At 53.4% G+C, this 18401-nt stretch overlaps 5 protein-coding genes across 5 annotated transcripts; 3 read left to right on the plus strand and 2 right to left on the minus strand.

Moving 5' to 3' along the window:
- Positions 1–3072: 3072 nt before the first annotated feature.
- On the plus strand, positions 3073–4084 carry NCS54_00618500 (Hypothetical protein; the record flags this gene model as incomplete). The annotated part of the gene is made up of 2 exons (XM_053151658.1): positions 3073–3385; positions 3435–4084. The coding sequence occupies 2 exons, from the start codon at positions 3073–3075 to the stop codon at positions 4082–4084; spliced, it is 963 nt and encodes a 320-aa protein (XP_053007633.1).
- A 643-nt stretch (positions 4085–4727) lies between these two features.
- NCS54_00618600 (RNA-dependent RNA polymerase) lies at positions 4728–8961 on the minus strand (the record flags this gene model as incomplete). The annotated part of the gene is made up of 3 exons (XM_053151659.1): positions 4728–6880; positions 6930–7715; positions 7767–8961. The coding sequence occupies 3 exons, from the start codon at positions 8959–8961 to the stop codon at positions 4728–4730; spliced, it is 4134 nt and encodes a 1377-aa protein (XP_053007634.1).
- Positions 8962–10123: 1162 nt separating this feature from the next.
- NCS54_00618700 (Hypothetical protein) lies at positions 10124–12824 on the plus strand (the record flags this gene model as incomplete). The annotated part of the gene is made up of 8 exons (XM_053151660.1): positions 10124–10223; positions 10306–10569; positions 10626–10866; positions 10934–11221; positions 11274–11525; positions 11575–12468; positions 12535–12656; positions 12727–12824. The coding sequence occupies 8 exons, from the start codon at positions 10124–10126 to the stop codon at positions 12822–12824; spliced, it is 2259 nt and encodes a 752-aa protein (XP_053007635.1).
- A 679-nt stretch (positions 12825–13503) lies between these two features.
- NCS54_00618800 (Serine/threonine-protein kinase RIO1) lies at positions 13504–15230 on the minus strand (the record flags this gene model as incomplete). Its single annotated transcript, XM_053151661.1, has 2 exons — positions 13504–13611; positions 13674–15230. The coding sequence occupies 2 exons, from the start codon at positions 15228–15230 to the stop codon at positions 13504–13506; spliced, it is 1665 nt and encodes a 554-aa protein (XP_053007636.1).
- Positions 15231–16489: 1259 nt separating this feature from the next.
- NCS54_00618900 (Peptidase A1 domain-containing protein) lies at positions 16490–17914 on the plus strand (the record flags this gene model as incomplete). Its single annotated transcript, XM_053151662.1, has 3 exons — positions 16490–16814; positions 16862–16988; positions 17035–17914. The coding sequence occupies 3 exons, from the start codon at positions 16490–16492 to the stop codon at positions 17912–17914; spliced, it is 1332 nt and encodes a 443-aa protein (XP_053007637.1).
- Positions 17915–18401: the final 487 nt, after the last annotated feature.

Raw genomic sequence — 18401 nt, forward strand, 5'->3', positions numbered from 1 at the left:
GTATGGACTCTATTAGCATTCACAGCTGCTTCTCTATGCACTGCCATATACCTCATGGCGCGTGGGTTGACTTCGGACGAACCGACGTACCCCCCTGATAGTCGCGAGTTTCCGTTTTATAAGAACACGGCATTCTTAAACTGTTCTTCGGTTCGTGTAAAACCTATCGATTGCAAGGCGCTCAAGGCGATGGCTGGAGATACGAGACTCGGAAACGTCTTGGCCACTCAGATTTATGAGATGGGTCAACCAAAAGAGATTTATGGCTGGTGTACTGCGATGCAGTGCTTCAAGGGCTACAAAGTCATCCCCTCACAGCCATACCCGTCTGCGCATATCCCAAATGACTTTTCAGTCTGGGTATCTTTCAACATTGCCACTCTCAGTCTGCTGTGGTCCCTCAAGGGATACCTACAGAGCGCGCAGACCAGCCAGGGCAAACACAAAGCACTTGGCGGATGTACTGCACTGGCCTCTCTGGGGCCTCTCGACTGGTGCTTCAACCTGTTTGACTTTGTGGGAGCTTTTCTTTGGTGGTGGATCTCGTTTTTCTCGTCTGTTGCTGATTCTACGCAATGGAGTTCCATGTCGTTTGCTGCGTGGACTGTCACTTGGCGTCACGTCTTTGATCTTCAGTACCATCCTTACTCTTGCGCGTTGGCGAAGTTTCCGAGATGGTCGGGACCTATCAAGAAGGCATGCCAAGGGTTGATTGTCGCCCAGTGGTGTGCGACCATCTACGCCATGATCGTTTGGATGCGCTGGGGACTTGGATATAACGTCCCTCCTGGATACCAATGCCTTCAGGACAAAATCGCCAACGCGCCTGGTACCTCGCCCTGCTCTCCAGCTAAACTCTGCTCTCAAGACTGGATGTTCAAGAGCTACTACCCCGGCCTCAACTGCAAAACCTCAATCGGCCCCATCCTCTTCCTCCACCACATCGTCGAATGGACCCTCCTCATCTTAATGCTCATCCTCCGTCGCCGCCTCTCCACCAAGGACTCCCAAACCGAAAAAGACAAGCCAACTATATGGTACCTGATCATTGTCTGCATGGCCATGGCTGCTGGGTTTGCGGTCTACTTTGATGTGCGGATAGCGCTCGACTCTTTTAGGCAGAGGCATGTCGTTGATCAGCATGCTCCTGTGGCTTTTAGTGAGGAGTGTCATGCTGTTCATGTTGCGCTGAGTCCGTGGAGGCATTACTTTGATGTTGATACGAAGTGGAGGGCTTTGTGGATTGCAAAGGCTTGGTTGGATGCTTAGCTGGCGTCGAAAGACCAAGAGCATTGGAGAAGATGGTAGATCAAAGGACTGGCATTCCCAGGCTCAATGAAGACACCCAAGCACCCGGACCAAGAAAAAGATGGCAGACACGCTGGAGGCAGCGAGGATTTTATTAGGCCAGGAATATTTTTTAGAGCAAAATAAATAAATCAAAATATGAAACAAATAAATTATACTCTAAAGTCTTTATAATAAGCTTAGTTGTATAATCATAAGGCTTTGATGCTGTGGTTTGCGGATTAAAAAGGCAGAGTATTAGGGGAGAGGTGTGCCATTTTCTCCTTGGGCCAGTCGCCAAGATGGCTTAATTGAATTCTGTCCAGACTGTCCCATGAGCTGGCAAAAACCTCCGTTTTGTACCTCGCCCCACTGTTATTGCTCTCACAAAGATGATGCGTCAGTATGACTGAATCTGTTAGAACCTTAGGCTTTGAGTACTTATTGCCAAGGCAAGACTTAGTATTGATCAAAGTATCTCGCTGAGGAAGGGATCTGATTGACTTAGACCCCCTGTCGTGACCGCCGCGGAGGTTTTTGCCAGCTCATGGGATACTCCCGCTATTCAATGGCCCCCCCTCTGGCTATCCGTTTGCGGTAACTCGGACTACCTCTTGCACATCGCGATGACTTCCCATCAGTTACAGCAAGCGTTTACCTCTTGACCACACCCCGGAATCTCTCTCAGCTGGTTTTCTGGTTGCAAGTCGACCTCCATAGCAACCTCAACCGCTGTAGCATTTGATCATCAAAGACATGGTCCAGCCTGAAACACCAGCAACCACGCTTCTAACAATAGAAGGGTTCTGCATTCCAAACCCAGCGCAGGGCTGGCAGGACAATCCCATGCAAACGATTGACTCGTCACCTCTTGGCGTGCGAGATCTGTCTGATCGTCACACCTTGTGGAAAAACACGTGGGTAACAGGCAGCTTAGTTGGTGGAATGGTGGAGATTGGTGCTTGCATCCCTCACTTAGAATCACATACCCTTTGACGTTGGATACCCTGGGATAGTGACATATCTGGATGTGACGAGCTGTGCGCCGGGTAATGGGCAGGCAAGTGGCTTGCCCTTGCAGGAGAATCTCGATTAGATGAGACCTCTTGGCAGGGGAAGGTCGTCTATCTCATCAGATGACTTGACAGCATGCAAGATAATCAATGTGATAGAATCCAGAAGCACGGATAGAAACGCTTATTCGCACAGTTGGACTCTTTTGTTGTATCACAGCGACCACATATGACATCCAGTACAAGGCGCTCAACAACTGATCAAGCTAAAGCCTAAGTCTCAATGTCTTCAATAAAACCACCATCTCCCCCAGTCCACCAACCACAGTGTCGATCATACATCTGTGTCACCAAGAAACGAACGGAAGCCCTCCCGAAAGGCGATCGACATATCCTCTAGCAACTTGGTGCCAGCATTCAGCTCTCCTCGATGAACGCAATCCACTTGTATTTCCACATCATCGTCAGCGGCCATGTTTCCGCCGAGTCGTTACCAGTGCAGCAGAGCTATGAGTTTTCCCCGGTGGATATGTTGGCCGTGATGTGATCGTCGACTGGATTTTGGCAAGAGGAGGATCTGCGTTGACGAGTATGACCTCAGTTTCCCCTGGATATCGACTCTTGAACACGTCCATCTACCAGAGAAAGATGAGTATAAGTATCTCATCCTTCACCGACCAGAACTCCTTCTTCTCCTCATCCTCACAGCATCAACCAGTACAACAACATTTCCAACACACTCCTTTCACACTCTTTTAAGCCAACATTCAAAATGAAGTACACGCTCCTTACCGCCGCTGCCCTGGCTACCGTCGCCATCGCCGCTCCTGCCCCTGAAAAGCCTCTTTCTCTGGGAGATCTGGGTCTCGGCGGTGGTGACAACAAGGCCACCGTCAATGGCGACACCCTAACTCTCGTTCTCAATCTTCAACCCCTCCTCGACGCCTTGCTTGGCAACGCCAACAACGTCGAGGTCCCCACGAATAGCAAGGCTAAGGCTAAGCGTGGGAATGACCAGGGTGCTCAGCTTGTCAAGACCCTTAAAGGTCTTCTGGGCGACATCCAGGGCCACACCAATACTATTGGTAGGTGAGCCATCTCAAGGACACAATTGCGCTTTCTAACTCTTGCCAGACAACACTCTTCTCAGAATCAGGACCGGTGGCATCACCAGGGCTGACGGCACCAAGCAGTGCCTGGACCTCCTGCAGACGATCACAGGCCTGCTCGATGGAGTTGTCGACAGCCTCACCGGCTTCCCCAGCATTGGAGGCGGTGACTATAACGACGAAGTCCTTGATATCCTCGACCCCCTCGTTTCAGGTCTCTCTAAGACCGTCAGCAATGTCGCCCGTACCCTGGGAGTCGGAGGAGGTCAAATCGGAAGCGGCTCTTTGACCCCCGTCACGTCGAGCCTCTCCAACCTTCTTGAGTGTCTCCTCGACATTGACCCTAGCCTTGGCACTGGTCTTCAGGGCATTCTTAACTCAATCCTTGGTGGAGTTGGTACTGGCACCGGCACAGGAACTGGTACTGGAACCGGAACTGGCGCTGGTACTGGTACTGGTTCTGGACTCCTTGGCGGCCTTATTGGCGATGTCTTGACTCCCGTGAAAGGTCTCCTGCGCTCCCTCAACCTCAACGTTGGCGTTAAGGTCGGAGGCAAGGGTTCAATTGGAGGCGACGACTCGGATGATTCCTCAGACGAAGAGGAGGAGAGCTCTGGGGGTAGCGGCTCCTCTGGTTCTGGGAACGGATCTCCTGTTTACAATGTCCCTACCTAAATTACTAGACGTTATGGGACGGTAGGCTCGGTAGAGCTACTATACGCTACACACATATTTTGCTTGGCCTCAAACGCAAAAGGGAACATTGGGGGGGTTCTTGGGCAACAATGCCACATTCTGGGGATGAAAGTTGAGAAGGAAACTAAAACACAAGGTGGCTGTTCAAATGCATCAGCCTGAACGCATCACAGCTGGGGGCAGATGAGAAAGGACAATGGCCAATGGCCAATCGATAGACACTACAGCAGATAGGTCTTGTTTGTCAACCAGTTCTTGAAATGTCTCGCCAAGTCGCGTGGAATGTGACTGCGCATGGTTGATTCACAATAAGTGAAACTCGGACAGTTGGGCCAATTAGAAGAGCTGCGTGCATGTATCAAGGCTTGGGAGCACCTATGAAGCATTATGTGACAAGACACCAGGGTATCGAACCAACACGCCATACGAAAAACAAAATCCATCATCCAACGGTGCTCAAGTGCTGGCGCCAAACGAGGCACATGCAACGGCCGTCGGATCCAACCCCAAACGCCTCCCTATCCATAGCGACGCCAAATTGTGAAGAATAGCTGAATCAAGAGTCCCGGCTTCTTGAAGAATCAGTGTTGGAGATGATCGAACTGGCCTGGCCGATGCGCTTCTAAGCATCGTCGATCTGGGTACCGTCCTCATCATACTCCATCACTTCCTCTAGCGCTGCCAGACTCTCATTGTCGTGTCCAGCCTGTCGTCGAGCAGTCAGCGCCGCGATGCGCCTGTTGTCTGGTCGAAGGATACTCCACATCTCTGCCGTGACGGCCACGGCGCTCACGTCGGATCCTCCACGAGACATCATGGCCTTCATCCACGCATACTGCTGACCCGAGAGTCGCCAGACCATGTTGTACGCAAACTTGTAGCCGAGCTTGAACATGGTCGATGCTTTGAGCAGCTCCCATTTGCTCAGCGCTGGGTCTCCATTCCAGGAATCAAAGAGAGGCTTGACTTGTCTGGAAGTTATCAGCTCGGCTGGCGGCTGGAATGAAGACCACTTTTGGTGGAGTTCCTTAACCTTGGCACCAAATTCATTGTTTTGGGTGTCAGCCTTGCTGGCGGCCATTGTCACTTTCCATTCCTTGGTCATTTCCGCGACCTTGGCGTGCAGGGCCTCCATCAGTCTCTTAATGATCCTGGAGCCTTCTTTCTGGGCCTCAAACTCATCATTGAGACGGGCCAAGTCCTTGTCCCAGGCGTACACTTCGTGGCTGTGGAGAGCGTTGTAGAATTTCGTCAACGCTATTCTGACGGTGTTTTCGGCGACATCAAACTTGAGGTAGTCAAGAATATGACTGGAGTTATCTCTGTTGATGTACGTCGAGCTTCTATCGTTGTGGTACTCGGGGTCTTTGCCTTGCATTTTCATATCGCGTTTGAGTCGTTCGTAGTCCTCGCGTGTGAAAAGCAGACCCTGTTTGTCTTGGTCGACAAGAAGACTGACCAGTGTACTGAGTGCCACGGCTCGTTCACTGTTGACGCCCCTTTCAAAATAGCAGAGCTTCTCCTTGAACACGGTACAGATGCCCAAGTAGGATGGCTGCATGCTGAAAGAAATAGCCGAGTGCAGGAAGTCGGCACAGGCACTGTCCACATCAATGCTTGTGCTCAGGATCGATTCAAAGCTTGGGTTGGATTTTCGAAGATATCCCTGCTCCACAAGGTCAGGTTCCACAGGCTTGGCCGCATTGCTGAAGTTGTTGACGATTTGAGGATCCCAACAAACCCAAGCCTTGTCACCGTCGTAGTCACCGCCAGAGAGAAGATCAGCAAGTGGCGATTTTCCCTTGGAAGAAAAGACAATCACGTCCTTCAACCGCTTGAGGTTAGGTTTGAATACTGCCTTGACCTTTTGGATGTCGCTGACAAAATGGGCTGGTGCTCGAGCGACCAAAATGTCGATGCCATCCAGTAGTGTGTCTGACTCGCCGTCGGCTTGGAACTTGGAGGAGAAAGCAAGTTGAACCTCCCCTTCTTCCAATGTCCCAGTAAAGTCAACAACCATGTACGCATAGGTTGAGCGCGGGATCTTGATGTTCATCTTCGCTTTGAGTTGATCCGCCTGCCGCTTCTGCATGCTCCAGACAAGGTCCCTCAGATGACGGCACTTGGTAGCCTCGAAGCCTGCATCTAGCAGGTACGAAATGACGTCTTCATCTCGCTCTGGTAGACCCCCCAAGAATGGGATATGACCAACACTCGAGCGATCGAATCCACGATGTGTCCAGCCGCGAAGATTGGTGGGGTGAGCCATGGCAGCCATTTGGCCACCAATCTCTTCATCAAGGCCATTGACCAGGTGAGCGGCGATGGCATCCCGCATGAGACGGGGTCTGGGAGCCTGAGCCTCCAGAACGGGAATGAACTGTTGGTTGAGAGCTGCCGGCCTCAGCTCCCTCGACCACTCACGCACCTCGAACGTCCGATGGTGAACGTCCAGGTAGTCGCACTCCCATTTCCTTTGAGACGGGTATGTCTCTATCCAATCGCTGTCGTCAAGCCCGTCATCCTCAACATCGACAATCCACATCCCCTTGGCGCTGCCGATACGGGCTTGGAACGCACAAGGGGCTTCCAAGAGACCAAGACGAGTCGCCACCTTGCGAGCAAGGCTTCGGGACATTCGGCCGATACCATCACCCATGTCTTGCTGAGACTTTTTGTCTTCTTCCCTCATGTATTTGTGAAAGCCCAACTTGGTGTCTTGATGGCGAAACTGGTTCGGCTCAAGGACAATGGTGGGGACCGTTTTACTAAGGTCTGGTCAAAGGGTCAGCCAGCATCAACATCATCTATCTGGGATACTCACTAAGAGCAAGTCGAGAAAACAATTTCGGAACGGGCTGCCGACAGTTGCGCTCAACGCCAATGGCCCAGTTCAAGAGGTCACAGCGCCGCATCTTTGTGCGATCCCCAGGGCTTATTGCCTCTTCCTGTGGTGGATACTGATGACCAGGGAGACGGAAGTTGATACCGTCAGTTGCAAAGAAGTAGACGCGCTCCTGCATGATCGTCATGCTCTTGTGGGGAGGCTTGGGATCCTTGACCGTCTTCTTTGCGTCACGCGTAAAGAACGGCACCCATGTACGACCTACAAAATAATGGGAACTGTCAGTCAGCCATCTTATGACCTTGGTTGGGCCCCCTTCGTCCTGCTTGATAACGTCCGGAGCATCTCTGGAAGTAGGGTTCGGCATAACAATCTCCATGAAACGGTCAGCACCGAATCGACGGCCCAGTCGATGCCCAAGTTCAAGTCGAGGCGGCTGAAGCTTGAGCCGGTACAATGAACCAGAGTTCTCAGTGTTGTAAGCCAGCTCTGCAATCAAGGCGACCGTCTTGTCTTGGGCTGCAAAAGTGCCCAAGGCTGCGTCCCAGGCAGCGCGCTCACAAGCGGGGGGCAGTCCCTGACCCACGAAAAGTCGATGCGAAAGCAAGATCTGACCACGAAACTTGCTCTGATCATGCCAGGTATCATTGGGCTTGTATTCAATGTCCCATTGAGACAAGTCCACCTGGCAGTGAAGCGCAGCTCGTGTGAGCTCCCACAAGATGATCAAGGGAGCATGGTTCAATCCAGGAATTGGAAACTTGGCTACATCATAATCAGTAAGTGGTCGCAAGCCCTCTCAAGTGAACTACTCACGCCAGATGTTTCGTAGCCGACCAGCCAAGGCACACGATGGCGGCTCTTTCGCAAACACTGGAGTTCCGAGAACTGGCGTGTCCAGTTCAGCCATTTCTGGGACGCTGGAGTAGGCTGTGGCAGGACTGCTGGATCGAATAGGGACCTCAAATCTGATATCAAGGGGCTGAGGCCGGATGACAGGCCGTGGTTTTTCCACAGGTGGGAATACCACAGGCGGGAGCACTGGCTCATCAACGGGTTCAGCTGGCCCTTGGTGTTCATATTTGTTCACCGAAAAGGGTACCGGTTCGTAATCCACACGTCTTTTGACAGGCTCAGCAGGGGGTTGATATTCGAATTGTCGTATGCTGCGAGAAAACGAAGTCTGAGGATCCTTAAATGACTGGTTGGTCATGACAGTTGTTTGAGTACTGGCCGCACAGTCATCATTGACAGCAGAAAAGACAGTTGGAGCGAGTGAAACCTTGCTGGAATTGAAGGAACGATTTCCAAAAGACAAAGCATGCGAATTGGAAAAGCTGGTGGTGGCACTTTGGACGCCATTGGAGTGTGTGCTAGACCGTGTGGCAGAGCGTGTGGTAGCAGCAGCTGTACCTGCGTCGTGAGCTGCGGGCCGTCCCGCGAATGAGCGACTCGAAGTGCTGGATCGAACTGGGATGTCATCGACACTGTTGCAGGGCGACTCTGCACCAGGACCATCTGTGGAGTTTCTGTATCGCTTTGCACTGGGATCCGGAAACTCATCCGAATTACGCTTCGAGTATCTCGCTCGCGGTTGGTTAACAAGGTTGTCGTCTTTAAGCAGCTGGAGGAGAAACTCCTGGAGCTCGGCCCGCTCTTCGGGGCTCAAGCGGGAACGATGTGGGCCATTGGTTGCTCTTGGAGTGGTGTCAGGGTCGGCGCGGGGCTTTTCGATCCAATGCCTCAGATGCTCGTCGGCCTGCTCGCGGAACCGGCCAAAGCATCTCGAGAGACGGTTGGGATCTTTGAACTTGAGGTAGTGCGCGCGACGGTAGATGGCATCCGCACGTTCCTGCTCCTTTGTGCGACGCTGTAGCCGGCGCTTACTGGGCGACAGAGTCGGGTCGGGAAGCTCAAGGTCGAGCTGGAAATCAAAGCTGAGCGACCGGATTGTGCGATTGAGTTCCTCTTGCGCCTGAGACCTCCGGGAAGCCGGAAGGGCAGTCGACATGACGAACTTATCGCAGAAAGCCAAAAGTCAAAATGAATGCGATTGAAGCAGCCACGGCGTGGCGCTCCAACGATTGTAGGTGAGGTCGTTGCGAAGGTTTTGGTCAATGCGCCAGATATCTCCTGGCGCTAAACCTGCTCAGCCCTGTGGTACTGGGAGTCGCAGCCTCGAGGAACTGGTTCAGAGCAGCAAACAGCTTGAAAATCACAAAAAAAGGAAGGTGATTGGACAAAAAGATGGTAGCGGACCCAGATGTGAGAGAGATTGGCGAAGAGTGTGGTAGAGATGGGATGGACAGTGAATGGGTATGCCCCCGCGCAGAGAACGGGAGCAAGGGGATAAACCACGTGAGGAATATCGAGACATGATGTGAAAAGTAGTCGCATTGATTAAGTGCCGGGCTCTGGATGTTTGCTTGTCGCAGGATTTGCACTTTGCTGCAGCTTGCCGCCGTGAGGCCAGCCGCCAGCCATGTTGTCTCTTGTCTCAGCACTCACTCAATTCGCCTCTGGCTCAGCCCACAGACAGGCCAAAGCACATGAGTCAACCAACCTGAGGCATCAGGTTATCTCGCCCAAAGGGTAATAGCTAAAATGTCATAAGCATAATAAAAGAACAGTCTAGAGTATTACCGTTTCTGATGATATTTCTTCTATTATTTCAGTATCTTTTTACAAATTATTCTCAAAAGGAGTAGCATTTTAGACGAGTCAGAGCTAAGCTTTCCGCCTTTTGTATCTCATTTCCTGACCCGCGTGCCAGGAGCTATTGGGCAGCTGCCAGCTGGGCTGCGGCCCGGAAACGGCCTTTATTTATCCGAAACCGCCTCCAGCCCGCCCCCGGAGATCGGCCCTCACACCGTCCTCTACTTCATACTGTCCGTACTGTATCCCTCCCGCTCACCCGCCCCAACCAACCAAACAGGTTGCCAAGGCTCCTCCTTCTCCAACCGAAAAACGCCGCCGCTCTTGTTTGAATTGAAAGCCGAACCGGCCCCGCCATCACCGCCGCATCTTCCCCTCTTCGCCCGCATCGCGCATGGAGACGCTCGGAATTCGGCATTCGTGAAGCCTCATCTGGTATCAAAACATTGCTTCGTCAGAACCATCGCGACGTCTGTTTGGCTCCGTGGCTCGATTCTGAGCCGCCCACCCGCTTAATCATGGCTGAGAACCCTAGCCCAGACGAGCGGGTGCCCATTGATGAGTTGACCCCAGAGGAGGCGAGTCGCATCATCCATTCTCACCGCAAGGTTCGCTATGGTGAGTTGAGTCTTGAGATCACGGCGCGATGTGAATAGCTTCGCGCCGCCCGGCCCGTCTCATCCGCTGACCGATGCTCCAGGTACCGCATGTTGGCCCTGTCGCCAGCGCAAGGTGAAGTGCGACAACAAGCAGCCCTGTGAAAACTGCGTCAAGAGAGAACATCCTCGGTTATGCTCCTATAAGCCCAACCGCTCCTCAACGGCCAAGCACTCAGCGTCAGCCGCGCCTTCAGAGGCCAGCGTGACCAACCGCAAGAGAACGCACTCCTTTTCTGACTCTCGACCCGACGAGAGCGTGCGCAAAGTTGAACGCCAGGACAGCTGGCCACGGACCATCGGTGGGCGTCCGCAAAATCTGAATAACCTCGGGTCAGGCCACCAGCTAACAGAAACACTACAGCGAGCCTTGATGAGCCGGAGCCTGCGGGCGACCGCTATCTGGGCCAGAACAGCATTCCCGCCCTGCTGCGCGAGCAGTCTTCACCCATCAACAAGGGCGAGAGCGTCGACATCCGCCAAGACATGAGGTCCATCCTGGGCTTGGACACGTCGGCGCCGTTCCCGCTGATGTCGGCCCATCACCTTCAGCGTATGACGCAGGACATTTCAAATGAATTGCCGTCCGATCGCGAGGTCATGAAGTGAGTTTGCGACCACAATGGCGACAACCACAGGCAGCCCGGACCGTAGTGCTGACAAGCTCTCCAGGCTGTTCCGTGCGTACAAGGAAATACCGCAGCCGTTCTGGGGATTCGTTATGGACATTGACGATCTCGAGTCCAAGCTCATGGTTTACCTTGAAGATCGTTCCCGGAGCGCGACTAACGGCGTCAAGTCGACCAAGCCAGTCCAAGCATCATGGCTGGCCATACTATTTGCGGTCTTGGCCGTCGGCTCACAGTACCATGAATCTCCTTACCATATTCGAACCAGAGACTCTCAGCGATACATCCAGATTTCTTTCCATTTTCTCCGGCTGGGCAACTTTCTTCTCCGGTAGCGACAGGTTCTCGTCCTCATTCGAGTTAGCGATGCTGACTGGTTTTAGACCTTCGTTCGATTCGATCCAAGCACTTCTTCTTACCAGCTTTGTACTACTCAACGACATGAAGGCCGAGGCGTCGTGGGCGCTGATGGGTTTGACCTGTCGTCTTGCTCAGTCTCTAGGTCTGCACCGAACAACACCCAGCGACAGCCGTGACAGTACGCCCCCGAACACGCAATCGAAAGAAATGATCCGACGAAGGTTATGGTGGAGCTGCGTTTGGCACGATACTCTGACGTCGCTCTCCTTTGACAGGTGAGCTCGACCAGGCGCTGATGTGATTGATCTCCTAATCCCTTGTTAGGTGTCCGATGACCAACTTTCCCTGCTGTCCCATCCCTGTCATGTCACCCACGCCGAACGGCAACTACTCATACCTAGAGACCATGTATCACCTCATGGAAATCATCTCGCGTCGCCTAAACCCCGATGTAATGATGAGCTCGTCGTACACGCAAATCGTCGACAACTGCGAGGCCGTCGAAAGCCTTCGGAGTCGCACCTCGCCACAACTCCAGTTCAAGGAGAGCTGCAAGACGGCCCTTGATCGATTACAACACTACGCCATTCGCCTCCATACTTCCTTTGTCATCTCGGTAGCCTGTCGTCCGGCGCTACGGAGGGACTGCGAGTTTGAGGCAGACCAGAGAAAGAGCCTCGCCGATCGCTGTAAGGACAACCTAACCGAAACCGTCCGCATGTTCCTGGCGATGCACCAATTATCAGCTATTCCGACGAGGAGCTGGGCCTTTACGTACCACGGCCTATCATCAGCGCTCTTGCTCGGAATACTCTGCGAGACAAAGACCGACCCCGAAGTCCGGCAGCTGCAGGGCGACCTAATCGCAGCCCTGTCTGCCACGGCGGCTAAGGACGTTAGCTCACCCGAGCCTCACGTCATGACGACGGACAAGGACATTGAGCTCTCCGGGCCGCTCTACCGAGCTCTGACGGCTCTCAAGAACATTTACGACCATGGCTCCGTGGTGCCTACCCACCTCAAGAAGGAGGGTGACGCCTCTGCCGCCGGCAGCGGCAGCCGGACGCCTCAGTTCCCCTTCGGACCCGGGGGTCAGCTCGCCGGATCCAGCAACCCGCACTTCCGCAACGTCCCACAGAGCGCCGACCCGCGGGAGGATGCCGCCCTGGCCATGGCAGAGATGCAGAACGGAGGCGCTGCCATCCAAGACTTTACTGGGTTAGTACTGAGTCGTTTCCTCTCTCCAAGTGTAAACTCTTCTAAAATCACACTCTACAAATCTAGCCTCCCGTATAGTCAGCAGGTGCAGGCTAATAACAACATTAATCTCGACAGCATGGGCACGATGAATGTCGATCCCACTCAATACATGGCTCCCATGGATCTTTACGAGTCCATCTGGGGTGGTAAGTATCTCTCTCTCGTACTTTGCCCGCAGCAGCTTGGTCCAGAACTGACCCGGCATTGCCTTTTCAGAATCGCCGGACCCGTGGAATACGGGAATGGACTCGTTAAACTTTGACTTTCTGGCTCAGCCGCCACCGGGCCAGCCACAGCAGCAGTTCTACTTTTAGCATGGCTCAGGGCGAAGCTGTGTAACACGACCGCATTTGGGAATTTGGGACCTGGCACCTTGCAGAGGGTTATAGACGGAGGATCTTTCAGTTGGGCGATGGAGAGATTGTATGCACAACAGGTATGGCGCGACGGCATGAACGGCTTCGGGAGGGCAACTTGCTTTTGAGCCAAGCGCATCTAGGGATTTCAAAAATCATGGTAATATTCAAGTCATTGCTTTTCTGGTCGGTGCTTTCTTTCCGATGTGATGAGCTGGGCTTGAGTAGCCTGGATCTCTCTACCTTAGGGGAGGAAGAAGCGCCGGCGCCGTCACTTGAACGGCTCCCACGGCAGCTCTGGTTCAAAACCTTGCAATCGTCAGCGCTCTCTTTGATCTTCCCGACGCCCTGAAGGCGTTCAGATCGCGCTGGGCAGTCTACGGCCGGAGGCTACACACCCGTCAACACAAGTGTCTCGGGGTGATAAACCGTCTCGGCCGTGAGACAAGCCACGGGCGACAAATCAGTGCTCATCATCCGATTGCGGTTTTTGTATCGTGAGTCCCGTGGGGGGATTTGAATGAATCGTCTCGACCGCTGAAGATCTCGGAGATTTTACTCATTCAGACCTCATGGTTTCAACGGCGGCTGGAGGAATGTCCCAAGAATGAAGTAAGTTGTTCTTTTGTTTTCTTGTCTACTTCTTCCGTCGAGAGGTGCTGGCGACTATCTTCTTCTTGAGGTGCTTGGGCATCTTCTCCTTGCGCTTCTCGCGCTTGGCCTCCTTGACGGCCTGTTTGTGTGCCTGTTTGAGAGAAAACGGGGGTTAGTGGCGCCAAGGGGCGATGGATTAGGGGGGGCACAAGCCTTCTTCTCGTCCTTGTCCTCGAAGCGTCGCCCGCGGGGAGTGCCCTTTTCGAACCGGCTCTCATCGTGCGACTCGTCGTCGTCGTCGAGGGATGCACCCTCGCCGTCAGTGTCGGATGTGGAGCCTTCCCCCTCATCGGCTTCTTCTGTCTTTTTGGGAGCGATGACCTGGTCTGCCAGGAGGTTGCTGTAGACTAGGTCATTGCCTTGGCCCTGGTTAACCTTTTGCGCATCCTTTTCGATGTCATAGACTTGTTCTAGTGTCTGAGGAATGTATTGGTTTCGGAACACCTCGTTGTCCACCTCCAGTTGAGCAGCGTGGTCCTCACTCGTGGCATCTGGCCGAGTCTCATACAGCTTCTCAATGGCCTCGGACATGGCAGGTTCCTCAACAGCTCCCTCAGGTGCCGTGATAAAGTTGAAGATGGCGCGGTCGGCGAGCGTATCAACACCCTTGCGACGGAAGAAATCGCCCACATTCTTGATGTCCATACGCAGGAACTCGAGCGACCGGGGATGATCAGGCTCGACACTCTGCGACACGTCGATGATGTACAGCTTTTCCTTGTGGTAAAGAATGTTGTACTCGCTAAGATCGGCATGGACAAGGCGACAGACTTGGTATATGCGGCGCATGATGCCCAGCAGCTGGACGTAAAGCTTATGCCACTGCTGATCCACATCGTCACCCGTCAGAACAGCGTCACGGAGGCGAGGGTAGGCCCAGCCCTTGCGGTCGCCAAGAAAGCCCATGACCAAGACGTGAAGCTTGAGGTTGATGGGCTCTGGGCAGGGAATACCAGCGTTGTAGATCCTGCGCAGGTTTCGGAATTCCTTCTCAGCCCAGAGCTTGACCATCTTGCGATTGTTGCCCTTGTCAAAGCCACCCTTGAAACGGTGCTCGCCGGTGATGTAGCGCTCGCGGTCCTTGAAGCTCAGGATGGCCGTCTTGTAGACCTTGATGGCCCTCTGGGTGGTCTCGCCGGTGCGATCGTCGTGCAGGACGGCGCCGTAGACGTTGGCCTCCTTTCCTGTGCTGATGGCGCCGTGGACTTCGCTGACGGAGCCGCGGTTGATCATCTGGAGGAGGATCATGCGGGTGCGCTGATCCAGGACCTGCTCGCTGGTGGCGCGGTCTGCCTTGTCCTTGTCCTTGTCGGCATCCTGCTTGACCGAGTCGAGGCGGATCTTGGCGGCGTGCTTGGAGAGGGCGGAGACTTGATCGTCGATGCTGGCAAAGGTGTTTGCGGTGGGCTTTTGCTGATTTGAACGGGGGAGAACGGCACCGTCTTGGGCGCTGCGTTGGCGGTTGTAGGATTTTGTCAGGTCGCCGCCGTCAGCGGACCACTCCTTCTCGTCAAAGTCTTCATCGTCGTCAAAGATGTCGTCGAGATCATTGTCGTCCTCCTGGCCTTCGGGAGCAGGATTTTCTCTCTGGGTCTGCAGCTCGCGGGGGATCTCCTCTGTCTTCTCGTAACCCTGGTTGGCCGTGTAGTTGTATGGCGGCTGATGAGGAGCAGCCGGGGAGGCGGTGGCATCGCCTGCCGAAGAGTCCATCGTGAAGGATTCGCTCGATGATGTCGAGGATGACAGTTTGCGAGTATGTCGTGAAGTTTAAGGGTTCGAGACTAGAGAACAAGAGTTCAAGAGGCGTTGTGGAATTTTGTGGGCAACCTTGAGAGAAGTTGAGTTGTCGCGGGGTTCAAAAACGTTATCTTATCGTCTCGTCCAGTCGTAAATTGTGTGCGGAAGGTGCATTTTTAGGGACTTTTTAGTGGGGTTGACTTGCTGTATTTGGTGACTCACCAGGGGCGAATTTCAAGATGGATGAGCCATAGAGTATCACTTTGCATCATCGCCAGCCATTGCCACTACTGGATGACGATGTCTGATATGACAGCTCATGGTGTTGACAACCGTCTTGGTGTTTACCACAGCCTTGCTATAGGGTGAGCCTCATTGCGGAGATGGCTTCAGCCTCGCCCTCCCGGGCCTCCTCCCGGGCCAGCTTCCCAAGAGCCAAGACGAGATTCGGCTTTCAGCTCCACCACTGCTCGCATCGAAATGTCAAGTCAGTCAGTTCATTCCCTGGGAGCCTGGGCCATGTCAAGGTGACGCCACTATCGCCATGACATTTGGGGACCTGCATGCGTGGTAGCGTGGCTGCGCAGGTACCCGAGCGGAAAGCAACGATGCTCCAGATCAAGTGATCTGCAAAGGGTCTTTTCCAACAGCTTTGGGGACCGTTCGATACTCGTCGATCACTACCTCAATATGTCTGACAGGGTATCGACGTGGCCTCCATGAGGGCGAGTTCCTGGCGATCGGGCCTCTGGACCGGCAACTCAAAACCATATCAGCTCGTCCGGGAGCAAATCAGATACCGGCACCAGTTACCAAGCCCGGAGTTGCCTTCGTCCGCTAGCCATGCTTGGCGGGAGGTGCCTTGTCTCGGCCGCCGTCAAAGGTATTTCTCGGGTCTAGTCCTAGTCCAAGTCGTTGGGAATGTGGACGGGCAGCCATACTTTACTGGATTCAGGAGCATTCCTCAGCTATCCCCTTGGACACGGGCCACATTCCTCGTTAAGCTCTCCGCGATGGCTTCACCTACTCCAGGCTTGGCCAGAATGCCGTGAATCGGGATCCAGAATTGCCTCGAAGGCGTCGTCACCCTTGATCCGGCCTCGTGGGCTACCGCACTGCTGGGCTGGCCCTATGGTCGAATGTCTTGAAATATCAGGGTCCTGGCGCCCCATCGTCTCACTTCAGTTCTCGCCGAGGACTACAGACATCAATCATTACCTTCGCAAGTCATCATGAAGTTCAGCTCTGTTGCCCTCCTGCTCCTTGCAGGTATCGTCAACGCCAACGCCGCCCCCCTGGAGGATGCAGACAGCGAAGAGGTCCCCCAAATCGACGAAGACCTTGTTCCCCAGGATAACGGCACACACCTGGTGCCCCGAGCCCATGGAAAGAAGTTTTCCCTTGACCAGGTCACCAATAGTCACTACAAGCAACCCGATGGCACTATGGCGATGGTGCAGGTGTTCAACAAGTACAAGAAGCCAGTACCCAAGAAGCTCAAGCAGGCCTTGGCGGCCAAGAAGAAGGCTACCAACGACAAGTTCAAGATGAAAGTTGGTGAGTAAAGATGAATGGATTGTATCAACAATGTCTGACTCTCTCAGGAAACATGAAGGGCACAGCCTCAGCAACACCTCCCCAGTACTACGACTCCCAATACGTTGTCCCCGTCAAGATTGGCACACCACCTCAGACTACCTACCTCAACTTTGATACTGGTTCATCTGACTTGTAAGTCTTAAGAAGCCATTCTAGCGACTCAACTAACTCATCGCAGCTGGGTCTTCTCGACCGACACATACCTGCCTGACCAGGCTGGCCACATTCTTTACAAGCCAGAAAAGTCCAAGACCAGCAGACGACTCTCTGGACAGACGTGGAGCATCGTGTACGGAGATGGCACCGGCGCCAACGGTATCGTCTACACAGACAGAGTCCAAGTCGGCAACACATACGTCACCAAGCAAGCAGTGCAGTCAGCGACCGAGGTCTCGGAAGGCATCGCACGGGACAAGTTCTCTCATGGCATCGTAGGCCTTGCCTTTACCAGCCTCAACACTGTCCGACCCGCGGTGCAAAAGACGTATTTTGACAACGTCCAGAAGAGCTTGGCCCTTCCCGTCTTCACAGCCAACCTGCAAAAGGGCAAGGCAGGCAACTACAACTTCGGCTACATCAACCAGGGCGAGTACTCGGGGACCATCAAGTTCAACACTGTCGACAAAAGCAGCCCCTGGTGGCAGTTTACAGTCGAGGGCTTTCAGATTGGAACTGGCGCCCCCTACCACAAGTACAAGTACTCGGCCATCGTCGACACTGGCACAACACTCCTCCTGGTGCCCAACCTCATCGTCACGGGATACTACAGGAAGGTCAAGGGAGCCAAACTCGATCCTAAGCAGGGAGTGTGGACATTCCCCTGTACATCAAAGCTCCCTGACTACTACTTTGGCATGGGCAAATACCGAGGCAAAGTCCCTGGACACTACATCAACTATGGACGTCTCACGCAGGATACTTGCTACGGCGGCATCCAAAGTTCCGAAGGTATCGGATTCGCAATCCTGGGAGACATTCTCCTCAAGGCGCAATTCGTGGTGTTTGACCTCAAGACACGGTCAGTGGGATTCGCCAACAAGAAGACAGTATCAAAGTGAAGGGGAGCAAGATCAAGGCACGCAAAAAATTGAATTCCATTTGTGGTTTGCATTGGGAGCGATGGCGTCTTGTGGCAGCAGGCCGGTCCCTGCGTTAGCTTGAAAGTTTAATGACTAGCCCATTATTATGGATGGAATGAATAAATTCAAGTTCAAATCTAGAATTCCATTTCCGCATTCGAAATGTAGCATTCAAGGCTTACAAATGGTTAGAGTTGCAATCCTGTATGTCCGGGATATGGCCCGGCTTTAGCACGACTGTGAGGATAAGCGAAGACGCTTTGTAATTGACTCAACGTTGAATACCAGGTCCAACATGAGACTAAACGAATGACGTTACAAATCAATACTCGCTTAGAGAGGACGGGCAACATGAGAATAGCCTCATGCCCGGAGATTACGGATAAGTAAGAGGTAGAACCGAGCATAACCAAGGCCAAGAGTTGTCTCGTACGGCCCTCGGGGCCTGTTGAGCGCCACTCAGCGT

This window comes from Fusarium falciforme, chromosome 4 (genome assembly GCF_026873545.1).
Source record: "Fusarium falciforme chromosome 4, complete sequence".
In the NCBI taxonomy this organism is placed as follows: domain Eukaryota; kingdom Fungi; phylum Ascomycota; class Sordariomycetes; order Hypocreales; family Nectriaceae; genus Fusarium; species Fusarium falciforme.